Consider the following 17,344-nt stretch of genomic DNA (forward strand, 5'->3'; position numbering starts at 1 on the left):
GACATTGTTTCCTCAAGACTGCCACATGTCACCTTTTCCGAAGAATATCCTCCACATCCTTCACAATAAAAAAAACAAACAAAGATGGACGAAAAAGAAGGCCCAAAAGGGTCTTCCTGGAATAAATAAAATAATGTCTGCACCAGAAATGATAATAAAAAAATCCTGAAATCATATGGAACCTTTACTCGCAGTTTTTTTTTTTTTTTCGTTCTCTTGACTATCAAAAACAATAGAACATAAATGGAATGAAAAAAAACCAAGGGAGAATACATGCTAAAATTGCGATTCTCAGTGAAGATTATTGTCTGCGGAATTACAAATTGCTAAAACTCTCAAACCAAAGACGGGAAGAGGAGCAATCTCCCCCCCCCCCCCCCCCCCCCCCCCTTTTTTCACTAGGCCTTTACACCCTCTCAATAGCTAAGCTAATCAGAAAAATGAAAATCTTGCTGCATTGCTAGCTGAGAACAAGCTGTATTCTTCAACGTGTGTTTCTTTCTGACTACAAGCATTGGCTGGTAAATACGATGAAAATTCCCCAACACCACCCTCTTTCAAAGAAGCAGGATTCGAGTTATGTCCTCTTGCCACTGCTACTGGCCCACCAAAATGGAACAATGAAAAGTTTGTACTGTCACTCTGTGATTTTGCAGTGAACCCAGTTTGGGGTGCTGGAGTCCGACCATTCAGAATTGGCCTATCTACATTTATGGTTTCTTGTGCTTCCGCTAGTTTAGAATTCTCAGTTCGGTCATTTGAGTTCACACCATTGGCTTTGTTAACTAGCTGGTACACTGGAAGTTGTCCGACATTAAGCACGGAAGTTGGTAATGATTGTAGAGCACCATATGGCATGCAGAAGGGTGAGGGCTGGTTAGCTGATAGACTATACCCAAGAGGACCACTGAACGGATAGTGGTTGGTCTGGGGAAATGGCATCAACCCATTGCCAGGAACTGCTGACCAAGAAACTGGTCTCTGATGGTAGTATGCCATTGTGGAAGGTACAGTAACAGTCGGTAAATGTATGCCTTGGTTATTCATCGGTGGAATCATGCAGTGCGGCTGGGAACCTGGATCAACTGTGAGTCTAGCATTCTTGGGATTATCTGCACTTTTTGTTGGTAGGTTCTCAGGAACATTTGCTCCTACCACACAGCTAGCCGCTCTTGTAAAAGACTCCTCTCTATCTGACTTGTGCTTGTCATCCAACCCCACGTATGGGTATTTCTGAAAGCCTTTCTCTCCACATGTTGAAATTTCTCTTCCTTCAGATTGTTGGCAAGCATCTTCGGAATCCGATGTTGACTGCGACTCCGCATTTTGAGTAGTTGAAGAGGCTGCACTAATGTCCCCCTCGCTAAGACATGATGAGCAGTTATCCGAACTGGAAGTACTACTAATATTGGGATCAGAAATATGCTTCACGGAATACTTAGAAATATCCTCATCACCTGTACATTTCGAGTTGTCTGTGCCCTGACCTTGGCTTATTGATTCCCTCCTATTGTTATCTTCAAGACACGGATGATTCTTCGAACCATCAACCACAGCTGATGGCTTAAGAATATTATCAGCATGTTGGCAGTCAGTTTCATCATCAACCTTGAAAGGAGACGACCTCGAGGTAACATCAGGGTCTGAGTTGCTTCGTGGGTACTTTTTCCGTGATTCTGTAGGCTCCCAAACTTTCTTAGCATGGTGAAGATATCTATCTGGAGGAATGTTTCCAGCGATGAGCTTGGTTTCAGGAATACCACAACTATCTGGTATGTTAAATCCGTGATTATACCTGTTACTGCGATTGAATGGCATGGACGCATCCAACGCAGATTCTGATTTATTCACAGTTTTGACCTCCCAACTTGTTTTGATTGTAGAAACATGCGGACCATCCTTTTGTCTGTAGTCACTATGTAGTTTACAGCCACACGACTGGAACTCACATCTATCACGCATCCTGTTGTTGGAATAGTGGAACTTGTCACTATACTTGGGGCCATTAATTCTGATGTTGGATTTCAGAAGATTTTGTCTTAATTGCTTATTCACTCCATTGATGCACCTGGAAGGGGTTTCCATGGATCCAACACGTGATCTTGGCTCAGATTTGTCTACAGCAACACCACTATCATTGCCAACCACAGATCCACGTCTATTGAAAAACTTAAAAGCAGTGTCCATATGAAATTCTTTATCGAACCTCTGTTTCCGGCCCGGAGATTTTGATTGATCAATTACAAAGGAACCGCTCTCATCCCTTGTACTGAGTTCCCCCCCGTCAGCAACTTTACACGAGTCTAGACCATCATTTCTTAGATATTGCATTTTGTAAGGGTGGCACCCATTTGAAGATTGCTCGTCATGGATATCTGGAGATGGAGGCCGGGCTAGCCCATTATCTCCTGTTTCACTTATTGAATCCTCTGAGCTGACAGTGATATTTGGTTCCTCGTGAACACTTGGGGAAGATTCTTCAGTGGAAATTTTCAAATCTATGAGACTTCGATTTGATTCAACACATTTGCTTTCCCTCTCCATTTCCTTCCCTCTTAATCTCTCCCTTCTTCTCAGCTTTTTCTCTCTTTCTTTAGTTCTTTTTCTCTCCTTGCGCTCTTCTTCTTCACGTTTTTCTTTCTCTTCTTCTTCAAGAAGCTTGGTCTGTAGAGACAAATTGTATTACAACATGTCAGCATATTCCTATGGAAATGGTAATGAAGTTTTGCTTCATTTCATTGAAAATGTTATCAGGAAAAAGAGAACTACTACCTGCTTTTCTAACGTAATGATTTCTTTGCATGCAACATGAACACGCTCTTCCAGCAATTTTAGTGCAAGACTAACAAATATAATATGTGCATTCTGGCGGGCCGTTCCTTCTCTAAAAGCCTTCTCTACCTGTACAAGGTGCCTTCTAGAATTAGTTGTAGGACATTTGAATTTAGTTAGATAAACTTAATTACTCACAACCCATCAGCTCCTCAGAGCGTCAGATACTATGAGTTCATTAAGCTAAAAAGTCCACATAAAATAAATATCTACACAATGAAACAAAGTGAAAAATAGGGATGGTAATGGGTCGAGTCATGTCGTGTTGAGGTAAAGGTATTCAGAAAATTTACCCACCCATTTAATAATCGTGTCAAAATTAAACCCGAACCCAACACATTTATTAAATAGGTAACCTGATCCAACTTAAGTAAACCGTTCAATAAAATTACAATTTTAAATGGACAAAATAAGTTCCATTTCCACTACCAAAATAAAATACCATTACTAAAAATAAATCACACAACCATAAACCAATATCTACCAACATAAATCAAGTATACAAAACATAAATTAAGTATTTTTCAGGGGAAAAAAAAAAAAAACCAAAGTTCTTAAAATTTTGTCCTCTACATCCCTGTGGCATTGGATCATGTTTTTGGATGCCACAATGTAATGCAGTCAGGAAATGTAATTTTAAGTGACAAGGTACTTCACTGAAAATTATTCAGTAATGAAAATCGAGTCTTGCCAGATTCTAAATCGGATATCAAGTTTTCATTGTCCAGTCCAAAATGTTACACAAATATATTCAATGGGTCAACTAAAATGTACCTGTTTTTTGAAAATAACGGTTGCAGCATCAAGCAGAAATTCCCGAGCAAGTTCAGGACTCTTTGCATGCTTTTGGGGACGGGATCCTTCTCCATCCAACTCATTTCCATCCTTGTCCATGGAATCATCATCCTGAAGGTGTACAACAGCAAAAGAATAAGGGAAAATCATGTTCAGAACTGTAAAAGCAATCCAATAACCAGTAAATTTAATAGCAAATGGGCATGTATAATCCTGGAATTACCTCATCTTCTTCAGCTTCTTCAGCATGCTCAAAAAATCTTCTGATACTTTCCCCTTTTGTTATTGTCACATATCCATCCCCAACTACAAGCCTGCGATGGACACATGATTGACCCTTCATTGCATGAGCCTTCACAGAAAGTTCAGTACAACGGCCATCTAGCTTCCAAGCCCTCAGTGTAATATAACATGCACTCAAACCACCAAGATCAAGGCCATTCACTTGAATACTTCCATTCATGCCAACATCTTCAAATTCCAGAATGTCAGACTTTCCTTCTCCAGTTCCAACAGCCCATTCAAAGTGATGGTATGCTCCAACAGTATCAGTGAGTGACTGGTGCCAGTCAGCTTGGATCATGTCATCAGACACCTGAAAATGTTAAAGAGAAAATTTCCAGATCAACTGACAGTCATCCAATTTTTCTTTCTTAAAATATAGAAATATGTTCTGTGAATTGGTAGTTCAAACAATTAGGGATTCTAACAGCAATATGATTCACAGATCCTTGGAATAAAAGCAAAGAGCATGTGACGCTGTTACGTGACGATAAACAACAATGCATGGAACTCAATCCCAATGGAGGGCAATATGTGGGTTGCAGTAGAAGGCAGAAAACACACCTCATATTGGAAGGCTGTATCTGCAACACAAAACCAACTGGTGCAGCGAGGTTCTTTCCTCAAACGCTTCAGCTCCTTCAGCTCCTTGTACTCACGGATAACATTCTTTCTGCAATCTCTGCAAAATCTCTTGCTGTCAAACCTGTGACATGAACATTGATTTCTTAGGACCATCAAAACGATCAAACAATATATGTGACTGCATCATTTCATGAAAACAAACTGCACAAACGAGTTGACTCGATGTGAACCTTCCCAAAAGAGATCAATTTCCATTTCTGAATGGTCTAAATCCTATACATTGAAAGGGTTATTTTCCTAGCTAATGTGCTGGATCTCAAAGATACTTCCAAATGAATTTTGTTCTATAATTACACAACTCCAAAATAAGCTTTTTATTTGTCTCAACATTTAAATGCATATTTGCTCCGTGCCTGACATTTTTGAGAATGGATTCTCTCTCTGTGACACCTCCCATTCCCATGTTGTGCGACCAAGGGAGTGATCTTCCATTTTTTTAATCCAAGATCTTTTTTCTTAATGATTCACTATCTAAACATGACAAAAGTTAACTTTTATTTGGTTTCTTATGGGAAGTGCCACTTGAAACTATGAACTAAGGATGAATAAGCTTTCCAAATCATCTCTCATTGTTCCCATTGTTTCACTGCTTTGGGGAATTAATTGCAGTCCCACCTAACATTTTTTTCGTTGAGCAATTGAATTGACAATTACTCTTTTAGTCCTGTGTATACAATTAGATGGAAAATGTCTAAAGAAGGTTGCAATGGATTCACTCACAATTTCTTACACTAAAGATGACCAACCCAACATCCAGAACCATTTTTTTAATAAATGCACATCAAATACATGTATTCCATGGAGTATGGTGCCAACAATTTCAAGACCAGATTAACCAAACCAACAATGAGAAAGGTACAGCCAGACGCTAAAACCAAGCAAAAAAAAATTGCATCAGCATCATAAAAAGTTATATGCCATAAATAGGTGATCAGTTTCAGGTCTATCAAAGCAGTTGGGGATTTGGGTGGGTAAATATTTCCCTTTAAATTACAAAAAGGGTTAAATAGGTTTCCAAATCTGTCTTCGAATTCTGTTATTTGAGTAGGTGTCTGCCCATGTTTATTATAGTTTGGGTTCTTTAGAGTGAGTCTGTGCAGTTCTATGCATCAACATTTGAAAACAGGGGAAGATCCCCCAAGCAACTCAAAAAAGATCAAGCGTTGAGGCAGATGCATCAGGAGCCATATGATGCCATACTGTTCAAAACACAATCACAACTTCGTCTATGTGAAGTTGAAAAACTATTTCAAGCAACCTCCCCGGCTAGCAGATAACTTTCCTGAACTACTTATAGATCTACTTAATATTCAGATATATCAGAAGAATAAACACAGCATTTTTCAAGCAGATATGATCACAATATTAATAACAGAAAACGTGGCTCTGTGCAGAATTGAATGGAGGAACAGGATTCATCCAAACATCCCCGAACCTTTGGGTTAAGGTGATAATAGCATAGTTTCTTTCAGGGAATTGGGTTAAGGAATAGATGGTTCTAATACATACTAGATACCAGAGGTTCTAATCACTGCTCAGATCCACCTAGCACATTCAAACTCCTAAAATAAGTTCAAATGAGTTCTGAACCAGCAGTGATAACCCTAGTAGCAGGAATCTTCTACCTGGCATGCCACTCCCACTCCAGGATCCTGCTCTCACTTCCATTTCTGGTCATATAATAGTTCAATTTGTAGTTTTTAATGTTGTTCCCACTCCCACAAAGAACCACTTCCTGTTGCTTCAAGTAACCAAGATAATAACTCAGAAGCATGTATATGATCAAAGCAAGAAAAATCCCATACCAATCATCCTCTCCCCAGGTCCTAGGGTTTCTTCTTAGTTGAAAATGGGTCTGCTTGGTTTTTGTCGAGTTCTGTCTCTTCAAGTCTGGTACTATTCGTTGGCTCTACCGAATCATGATTGTCAATATAGTCTTTTGACAAGGGATGGAAGAAAAATCAGGGAGGGGTGATATTGACAGAGAGAAGATTGAAGGGGTAACATCAAGATAGGAGAGATATGTAAGAATGTCAATGGCTTTTTCATTCGGGTATCTGATATGAGGGTCGTGATTGCTGATGATTCTAGAAAGTGTTGACAACCATTTACCCCAAAAGACAGATCTGTTGGGGAAGGCACAACCATGAATATAAGAGGGTCACAGGTTGAACTGGGGCACAAAACGTGAGCACTTGACACCCGCGAGGGAAGGTGGATAACACAACACTCAACAGAAAGGAGCATAGGCCATGGATGGAGGGTAGTCGCAAATAGTTTGTGGATTGTTTTGGCAGGAGCAAAGCCTAAAGACCATGTGGCTCAAACTAACCAGCCAGTAAGAAGAAGCCAATAGACGATATGCTTTCACAGATGGGTTTTAGAAATTGAGGTCAGCCATACTATGTGAAGGCTCCTCAAGGAACTCAATGGACAGATGTGGAGGTTCTACAGTCGATGATGACAAGCTCACATTATTGCCTCATTCCAATGGATCTGAAAAGAACAGTGTTCTTCACTAGACAAAAAATTGATCATGAATTCTTTTGCAAGCTGCATAAAATTTGAATATTAGTTACTTTTAGAGTATGATGAGCACAATAGAATTCTATATCACACTCATCGGCAGCAGCTGGAGCTTGGATTGGGATTTGGGGCCACCTTTCATCTGTGGAACCAAAGCACTTTTGAATGCATTGGGAAGGCCTTGGGAGGGCTATTAGAGATGGCGGTATTCACATCCTCCAAGAAAAAAATTTCAATAGCGGTCATTTGGGTGCAGAGTTGTGGCCTTCCCATTACATGAAATTTTTTTCACCGGATGGAAAATTTTCATAGGAGGGGTTCAATCATATCTCCAAAATCACAATCAAAGGTGAGATCCTGGAAGGAGAAGAGGGGATACAAGATAGTATGGTAAATTTCTAAAAAAATCTATACTCATGAGGAATTCGAGAATAGCTCCTGTAGGAAACCTTGACTTTTGACCATATTTCAGATGATCAAAAACCATGGTTAGAAAGACCAATACACAAGTAGGGAAGTATTTCGATCAATAGCCAATATGTATAGGGATAAAAATCCGGAGCCGGAGGGTTTATCAATGGCTTTCTTCAAAGCATGTGAGGATATCATTAAGGATGTCCAAGATGAAGGATACATGGATTACAAATCCAATATCACTTTTGTTGTCCTTATACAGGAAATGATTGAGAAGAGGATATTTCATAGTATAAACCAATTAATCTAGTGGATTTGGCATACAAAGTGATAACAAAAGTGCTAGCAGCTAGACTGAAGAAGGTAATCTTTGTAATAATAGGGTATGAACAAGGAGCTTTTATAAAGGGCCACCAAATCATAGATGTTATTTTGATGGCAAACAAGTGCATGATTCAAGACAAAGGCAAAGAACACCAGGATTGTATGCAAGATTAGCTTGGAAAAAGCTTACGAACATGTTGATTGAAAAATCTTGAGATATATGGTGGGCGGGTAGGATTCCAACATAAATGGATTTCTTGGATCATGAAATGTGTGCACTCAACATATTTATCAATAATGATCAATGAAAATTTGGAGGATGCTCTAAGGGTTTCAGAGGCCATAGATAGGGCAATCCACTATCACCTTTTTCATTCAATATTATAGTCAAGGCTTTAGGAAAGTTAATGAGAAGAACAGTGCCCATAGAGGAGTTATCAGATTTGGGGGCTAATAGTAAGAGAACCTTGGTTTGTATCTACAATTTGTGGATTGCACCTTTTTGTTTTTGGAGACATCAATTGAGCAAGTTCATTTTCTAAGTGGATTTCTCATTTGCTTGAAGGAGATAACTAGCTTGAGCATCAACAAAAGGACATGTAAAATATTTGGAGTGGGATTTGTTTCCAACATTCATGGGCTAGCATATTGTTTGGGTCGCCAAGTGAAGTCATTCCCAACATCTTATTTGGGATTTGGGTCTCCCAGTTGGAACTACTAACAAAAGCTCTCCGATTTAGGATCCGAACATCGAAAGTGTGGGGAAAATAATTTTTTTTTTAAAGCAAGCAGGTTACTAGTTAATAATTAGTGGGTAAAAGCAAGTTTTGACTCATAGAAAAGGTTAAATTCTTAGAAGGTGAGAGATCTTTCTAACGGGGGGGGCAAGTATCCCAATCTTCTTCTTATCCTTATTTTCCACGCCAAGGAGCGTCCAATCTTGTCTAGAAAAGATAGTCCGTGACTACCTTCAGAATGATACAAATGGAAAGTGTAAGTTCCATCTTGCTCATTGGAAACAAATTTGTTCTCCACACAAGGTGGTGGTTTAGGCATCAGGAACTTTAAGTAAATGAACTTGGCCCTTCTTGGGAAATGGTCATGGAGATTCAAAGATCATGATAAAGGATTGAAAAAAAAAAAAAAAAAGCCATCAGAGCCAAATACAATTCGAGTTGGTATGCATGGGAAAGCAAGGTAGTGAAATCATTCGTTGGGCATGTATGGAAAGGGTCACGAAACATCTCCCTCTTTTTTTGCAACAAAATAGCATTTAGGGTTGGAAAAGGGAACTAGATGGTGTGGCTTATCATCTCTAAAAGAACAATTTCCTCAACTTTTTCAATGTCCCATCCCAAATGCCATGATGCGTGTTGGACGAGAGTTTTCTTGGGACTGCAACTTTAAGGGGAACATTAACGACTAGGAGCTTCAAACAATGGCATCTCTCACTAATTTAGTTTCTATCAGATATTGGAAGACTAGAGGGTGTGGACTATGAATCAAAGAGAAATTTGTGTCAAATCTTTTCAAGAATAATTATTTGGGCGTGTATGGAAAGAGTCACGAAACATCTCCCTCTTTTTTGCAACAAAATAGCATTTAGGGTTGGAATAGGGAACAACATACATTTCTAGGAGGATAGATGGTGTGGCTTATCATCTCTAAAAGAACAGTTTCCCCAACTTTTTCAATGTCCCGTCCCAAATGCCATGATTCATGTTGGACGAGAGTTCTCTTGGGACTACAACTAGGAGCTTCAAACAATGGCATCTCTCACTAATTTAATTTCTATCAGATATTGGAAGACTAGAGGGTGTGGACTATGAACCGAAGAGGAATTTGTGCCAAATCTCTAACTCTTGCCACCTTTCTCTATCTATTTCCCTGAAAAGAATGTTTGGGGTCCAAAAGTTCTTTTGAATGTATCATTTTTCATCTAGTTAGCATCCCTGAATAAAATTCTGGTCATTGATCAGATCATGGGGGAATTAGTTCAGTTAATCTTTGTTGTCTTTAAAAAGCGATTAAGGTGTTGAGTGTATCCTTTTTTTATCACCATAACAAATTTGTAAACCTCCACCCTGTTCCTAACCATCCATAAGCATCATTCAAAGAAGAGAGCTTCAAACAATTTTCTCAGGTATTGTGACCCCAAGACATAATTTCTTTTTAGTAATACACACCATGGTAGGTTTACAATCAAGGTCCTTCTAATCATTCATATCATTAACTCCCATTCTTGATGTATTACACATAGTCCTCTGATAGTAACTTTACTATAAATATATGAAGCTCTAAATTAGGTATTAATGTTAATATAAGATGCCCCAATACTTCCTTCATCTAGTATAAAATGTTAGCTTACCTAACCAAAAGGAAAGGCAAATCTTTAGAGGCACGTCAAGATGATAAGGAGTTCCAACACTTTTTCCTCCTTCATGGGAATAGATATTATTCCATTAAAATCAAGTTCTCCACACAAATATCTAATGGAAACCACTCTTTAGGGTTGCACTCCAACAGGACTAACTGTTTGCCTATCTGATATTTCTGTTTTAACACTATGCATCTGACAGAGCCAAATCATATAAATTTATCCACAAGCTTGTCACCATATAACCTCAAAGTTGTATAAGTTATTGGGTTGGCCATGCCTATAAGCGAGACTTATTTGATTCCCAAAGAACACAATACAATTTGAGGACGCGCTCAACCCCTAGGAATACAGCTGTGGAAAAAGGTGTCTTATGAATTTGTCGAATTTTGAGCTGGTAATTGTTTTCATCTTTATTCTTTCTACAAGGATGAATGACTACCTTGGCAGTAAGAAAATAAACTATTGCTTTTAACAACGGTACTTGCCACGACTACCCATCTTTTCTCTATTGACTTGAAAAACAAATTGCAAAGCTGGTAAGGAATAGACAGCTCAAATCACACCTGTACATGAGCCTCTCAATAAAATCTTCTTCTTTCATTCGTAGAAGAGAGTTTTGAGCTTCATCACCCAGCGAGGACCAGAAATCAACCAGCGTTTCACAAGAGAGTCGCGCGGTGTGCAGAGCACATGTTTCCCTTGTTCCATGCCCTTTGCCATAATTACCCACTCCTTTGTTTATCCATCCTCGGCCACCCCCACCACAGGCATCAGGATAAAGCAATTCGCATTCCCGTTCCCTCACACGTGCATTGTCAAAGACCTGAACAAAAAAAGAAAGGCTAATGTCAAAACACAAATATCAGATATAACGAAGTTCTGATTGGATGATCATGGCTCATTAAAACACGTACATTTTGAAGTGCCGTGAGTGACTTAGCATCTAAAAAACAATCTAGCAATGTCAGTATCCCATCTCGAGTCGCGACCAGACCTCCCCAAGGGTGGACAGATGGATCCTGGGTATCCAATCGACTATTACATTGATTTTTTGAAGCTACAATTCTCTCATTCTGCGGCAATGATTTTCCATACATGGCGATCTGAGAAAACCCTTCGAGCAGTAACCCATTGCATCTAGAGCAGTAAAGGTTTTTACGAGCTTGCTCCAAGAATGTTTGCTTATCAATTCTCAGGAGTTCTTGTCGTCCATGAGATGACAGCCCATTCCAGAACTACATCACAAATACAAAAAGGAAAGACAGGCCATATAAGTCTCTTCTACACGTCTGCATTTTCTCTATCTATGATCATAGTAACATAGACAATTTCATAGAAGCAAATAAAACAATAAATCCTAACCACAGCATTTTACTTGGATGGAAGATTAGAAAGTACATAAATCAAATACTACACACACACACACACACACAAAAACAACTCCGAAATCAGGGTTTTTTTTTTGAAAAAACATATGAAATCTAACAATTCAAGTAATTCAAGGTTCTATCTTACAACTGAATCTGATGAATCAGAAACTGACAAATTAAATAACAAACACTCCCTTCAGATATCCTCATGCAATCAAACAACCCTTGAATACTAAATCAAACTGTACCAATTCGAAGTTAAGATCCAATGCGAACTCTAATTATTTCATCCTACATCATGGAAAAAACGACTGTAAATTAAATTCCACTGACTATAATAACGAATTAAAAAAGAAATTTAACACTACCTTCTGAAGCTGATCGAAGGTAACATCGTCCCGATGTTTCGACCAGATTCCATTAACTGAAACTGATCCAACGGAGGAACAACTTGACGAATAAGCATTTCTCTGCGGTAAACCAGGCATCTTCAGATTCTTAAAGATCTCTACTTCGATCCTATCATCCCTACTTCAATTACACCCAATTGAAACCGTCCATTTCAGATTCAAAACCGACAAAATGGATCAACAACAATGAAAATCTAACGCAAAAGAAAAAAAAATGCGCGATTCGAAGCTTCAAGATCGATACGAGTTGGCAAATAAAGGAATCTGAAAGATTCAAATCGAAATGAATCGATCGTGAGATGAATCCGATTGAAAATCGAGGATTTGATGGCTATAAAAGTTTATAGATCGTAAAAAATCGAATATTTGGGGGAGATTTTGGGGGCAGAATGGAGGTGAGTGAGGGGGTTTTGTTGATGAGATGAGATTCGGTGTTTTGTTGTGGATTTGCAGAGAAAGGGAGCAACCCCTAACGTGGCCGCAGCGCACACGATTGAATGCTGGAAAAGAGAGATTTTTTATTGTAGGTCTCCACTGCTTAACTTTTTATACATTTATAACGGAAGGTTAAAAATGGCAACAAAATGTTACGAGTGAGCGAGAGATGGTGCCATGCTGGTGTCATCCCCCCAAAAATGGATAACGAGTTTGATCCGAATTCTCTGCGGATTAAAAACTAGCAAAGTTTTATTTTTATAATATTAGTCCTTAATTTTTGGATGATTTTATTAAAATTTTCTAACTACACTTGGTTTGATTAGATCAAGTATAATATTATATGTCAAAAATATTATTTTATATAAATAATGAAAATCAAATTCACATTGTTGGGTATTGTTGAGTTAGTGGGTAAGATTTTGAGAGAGTTGGTTTTAGATTCAAAATTTTGTGATTCTATAAGTTAAGATGCAATTATTTTCAAATATAAAAGAAAGCATAATGATTTTTTTTTTTAATTATAATTATTACATCAAAATATATATTAATAAATAACTAGAGTTTGTCATCCTCTTTGGAGTTAAGGGGGTAAAAAAAAAGTAAGATAATAAAATTAAAAGGATATTATTGAAAAGGGGAACAATAGTTGGAAGGGCATTCTTGCTAAGGGGGTAGAAGGGAAAAAAAAAATAAGGACTAAAGTTACAGATACTCCTAAAAGGTGGGAGAAGAGAAAAATGTAATAAAATCATACTCGAAATACTTTGTTTATGAGGATAAGATTGAGACAAAGGGGAGGCCAACTGTTATGTTTTATCATGTGGATTGTAAATCAAGATAAATGATTTATCTCTTACAAGATGAGGTGACTTGAACAAGCCAACTCGATATCGATGTAAGGTGTGACAATATGTAATACCCAAGTTTTGAAATAGAGCTTTAAACTCATAGTGCGAGCACCACTTTAACACCTACTTATGTTAGCAAACTATGAAAAAAATAATGTATCCTCTACTCCAAGATCTGATAACGTTGGAAAACTCCACCACAACACTTAGCAAATTTTTTTAGTCACTAACCCATGAATGATGATTGTTTGAACCCCTAATTAGTAGGCCCACACAACATACATCAACTTAATTGGTGATTTCTAGCCGTACTTCTCATCCAAGACCTTATGAAGGGTGTTGAAGATGGTCTTCAGTCCATGACTAAAAATGGCCTAATTCAATTGGAGAAAGTTACCAATCGAATCGACCTTATGTTCAAAAGTTCATATGTCAATGGTATGAAAGTTTCCACATGGCAAAATGCAAATAATTAGTTAATGTTGACCAATCCATGAAGTATAGGATGTTTTCACTTTATTGAACTAGGTGAAAAATCTACAATGATGTTCGAAGTTTCTACAACTCCCTTCGGTTGTGGATTGATATTTAATAGAAGGCCTAAATAAAGACATTTACATGTTTTGGGTTGTTTAATAAAGGCTAAAATTTGAAACTCACAAGAAAAAAATTAGAACATAGAATAATTCCTGGATATTTCATTAGTTATTCAGAAAAGTCCAAGGGGTATAAGTTTTATGGCATTTATCACAATATGAGGTTTCTAGAAATCGTAAATGTCAAATTCCTAGATAATGCGAGATTAGTGGTAGTGAAGAACCAAGAAAGATAATTCTTGAAAAAGTAAGAGTGGATAGTCCTATAACCCTTCCTCTTCGAGAATATGTTGTTCCTTAAATTATCCCACAACCTAAGGAGAATGGCCAACAAATAAATGAAAATAATTCACCGCTTCATGAGAACATTGTTGATGAAATGGTAAAACCATCACAAGTAGTAGTTCTTGGTAGATCTCATGGGGTAAAAAGATACGTTATTTCAGAAGACTATGTGGTGTATTAAAGAGAATCTGATTTTGATATTGGGATTAGAAAAAATTCTATCACATTTTCACAAGCCATGGAAAATAGTGATTTTGCTAAATAGATTGATGTATAAAATCAATTGACCAAAATGTGGTCTAGGAACTTGTCAAATTGCCTAATAAATGTAAAGAAATTACTTGTAAGTAGGTCTTCAAGATCAAGATCGACTAAGGAAAATTATAGTGGCAGTTGTAACGGCGGTTATATAACCGCAAACAATAATAGATTTTTGAAAGCGGTTTTTGAACCAATTACCGGCGGTTATTAAATACCGACAAAACTCTTTGTCCACATGTATTTTTCTATTACTGGTGGTTATAAACCACCGACAATGTCTAATATAAACAGCATTTATTGGAAATTACTACTAAAATTTGTATCAGAGGCGCTTACTTGAACCACTGGTAATGGATCCTTTTAACGGCATTTATTGTAAACCGTCGTTAAATAATGTATTAGAGGCATTTATTTTAATTGTCAATAATATATAATATTAATGGCATTTACGTGACACCGCCATAAAATAATGTATTAGAGGCAGTTTTCAAACCGCCGGTAATAGTATTAATAATATATATCTTTTTGAAAACAAGATATTCGAGGTGCTTATTTTAACCACCGTTAATAATATATATATTATTATTAAAAAAAAAAATTTACAATAAAAAAGGCCTATTAATTCAGATCACAAGTGACATTCATCTTGTTGTGTCAAAATAGAAATGTAAGGGACAACATTTCTCTCTATCAACAAACAATGAGTAGACCATGATTTTCTATGGAATAGGTAAAATCTCCATAGTAATAGAACCTTGGAAAAGAATGAAGAAATGAAACAGCGGCCAAGAAATTTAAGATAAAAAAGGAGAACGTCAACACATCCCAAAAGACGAAAAGAAAATGCTCCAATCCTTCTTGCTAGCTCACAATGAAGAAGAAGATGATTAAGAATAACATATTCCCATTGGATTCACATCAAGCAAAAGTCAATAACAATTTATATGGTGATCAGTATTGAGGATTTTATCAAGGTATGCACACAATAAAAATGGCCACGTAATGATATTTTGGAACCCCAATTAGTTTAACAATATCAATTTACCGTATATACTTTAAAGAACAAGCAATTAGGAAAGAACTATTTCTACTGTGTATGATTAACTGGAAATTATTAGTGATTCTGGTTTTAAGCAGATGAGTAGCAATTTGTCTTCCTACATGCTTGGTTTTGGCAATATGGTGCTGACTTTAGCTCCAATTTTCTATTTTGGTCCGTGGTAGGTCATTCATTGTCGACAAGCGTAATGAAATTTTATTGGGATTCAAAATAAGCACAGAGATTAGGTCCCGGGTCTCCCTCATCTTCAACCTCAAGAACCAAACCAAATATGCTTTTTTTCAGGTTAAATAAGTTAAAAACAAAATTTTCCCAGAGATCAAATATTACTAGCCTTATTTGAAACTTGATAATACTATCATCGATAATGAATGAAAAATAATTAAAATAAGAGAATGATTAATTAAAGAGGGCCAATCTCCTAAATTCAATAGGATTTTGATAATATTTTTCTTTGATTTCAAATAAAATTACAACTTATTTTATAAATAAAGAAAATTCTAAATCAACACAATTCAAACTCAAATCAAATTCTTAATCCTAATCTCATGAACTAATATTTTTACTGTGCAACACGACGACCTATTTTACTATTATACTCCATATTATCTATGTAAAACCCCAAGTTTTCAATTCGTATCTCGAGGAAAATAATAGAATTTTGAGAAAATCTTGAAAGTGGGACTTAGGATAAAACTTTATGATGTTTCTGATCATTTTTAATGGAATCTAACCTCACCATTAAATTTAAAATGATCAAAAAATATATTTTAACCTGTAAGCACACTCAAATGCGAGTCTGAACATAAAAGTTTCAAAATCTTCGATTACCGAGTTGGACCAGGCTAAAATAGTAATTTTTTACTAGAGTAAGAATTACTAAGATTCGATTACACCATTGGGTTTGTAATAAAAAATTATTGAACATAACTATTTATTTGTCATTTTTGGAGATCAGAAAGTCGAATTATTGTCAAAAACGAAAACGACATCAATTTTAGGATCACATCGGGTCAAAAATGTAAATTTTTGTTAGAGATAGAATTTGTAGAAATTGACCACACCGTTAGATCCGAAATGAAAAATTAGGTGAAATAGAATATTCATTTGTCAGTTTTGGAGTCCGGACGGTCAAGTTATCTTCGATCGAAACAATAGGCGAAATACCGATTTCGTCCCAAATTTTATATAAATAAATTTTTTAATTCATTGTCATCCCCAATCCGTCCAAAACCAGCCAACGAAATAACGAATTTTTTTTCGATTTCTTCTGATCTTCCACCTCAGATTCGTTGCAAACGGGCCGTTTTCGACGATCGACGCAGAAGGGAGAAACGTCCGCAGCCTCAACATCTACAAAACCCACCCAAATTCCTTCCGTTTTCTTTTGTTTTTCGTCCCGTATCGTCAAAAATTAGTCGTATTTATATACGGGGGTTTCGAAACTTCGACCTCGGATTTTATCTGTTTTGGGGTCAAACTGTCCTCCGCCGTAAAAGGGAGAAAGGATGACGGCATCAAGATCTTCGAAACCACCGAGTTGGATTCAAAAATCAGTTGCCTCGAAGTATAAGTCATCTTGATTTTTCATGCCGATCGCCTCGATTTTCACGCACGTGCTTCAATTTCATCGCCTAGAGATTATAAGGAACTCTCAATTTCTATTAGTAATCATAGATTGCGAAAACTGCATTTAGGATTTTCTTCAAAAATTTGTATTGGGTTTTAAAAATATAGAATTCATTTTTTTATTTCAAATTCACGCTAGAACATGCATATTTGATTTGTTTATTTGAATTTTATGATAAATTATACGTGGGAAGTACATCTCATTGGGTTATTTTCGCCAATTGGGTTCCGTGCACTGCTCGGACGCCC

At 37.0% G+C, this 17,344-nt stretch overlaps 1 protein-coding gene across 1 annotated transcript; it reads right to left on the minus strand.

The window, feature by feature from the left end:
* Positions 1-274: 274 nt before the first annotated feature.
* LOC147396821 (uncharacterized) lies at positions 275-12,502 on the minus strand. The gene is made up of 8 exons (XM_086452025.1): positions 11,937-12,502; positions 11,113-11,433; positions 10,762-11,021; positions 4,474-4,615; positions 3,851-4,222; positions 3,607-3,738; positions 2,773-2,901; positions 275-2,664 (listed from the first exon to the last, which is right to left on the minus strand). Exons 1-8 carry the CDS (start codon positions 12,054-12,056, stop codon positions 433-435), a joined length of 3,708 nt encoding a protein of 1,235 aa, XP_086308151.1. The 5' UTR covers positions 12,057-12,502; the 3' UTR covers positions 275-432.
* Positions 12,503-17,344: the final 4,842 nt, after the last annotated feature.

This window comes from Akebia trifoliata, chromosome 8 (assembly GCF_017979445.1).
Source record: "Akebia trifoliata isolate Shusen 1 chromosome 8, ASM1797944v1, whole genome shotgun sequence".
Lineage (NCBI taxonomy): Eukaryota > Viridiplantae > Streptophyta > Magnoliopsida > Ranunculales > Lardizabalaceae > Akebia > Akebia trifoliata.

What these genes read in the sequence shown, in the direction of transcription:
- LOC147396821 (XM_086452025.1), bottom strand. Translation starts at nt 12,056, where the DNA reads ATGCCTGGTTTACCGCAGAGAAATGCTTATTCGTCAAGTTGTTCCTCC. An exon ending in ATTGAGAGGCTCATGTACAG is followed by an intron (nt 4,616 to 10,761) that starts GTGTGATTTGAG and finishes TTCATGTCACAG; the next exon opens with GTTTGACAGCAAGAGATTTT. An exon ending in TCATTACGTTAGAAAAGCAG is followed by an intron (nt 2,665 to 2,772) that starts GTAGTAGTTCTC and finishes TTGTCTCTACAG; the next exon opens with ACCAAGCTTCTTGAAGAAGA.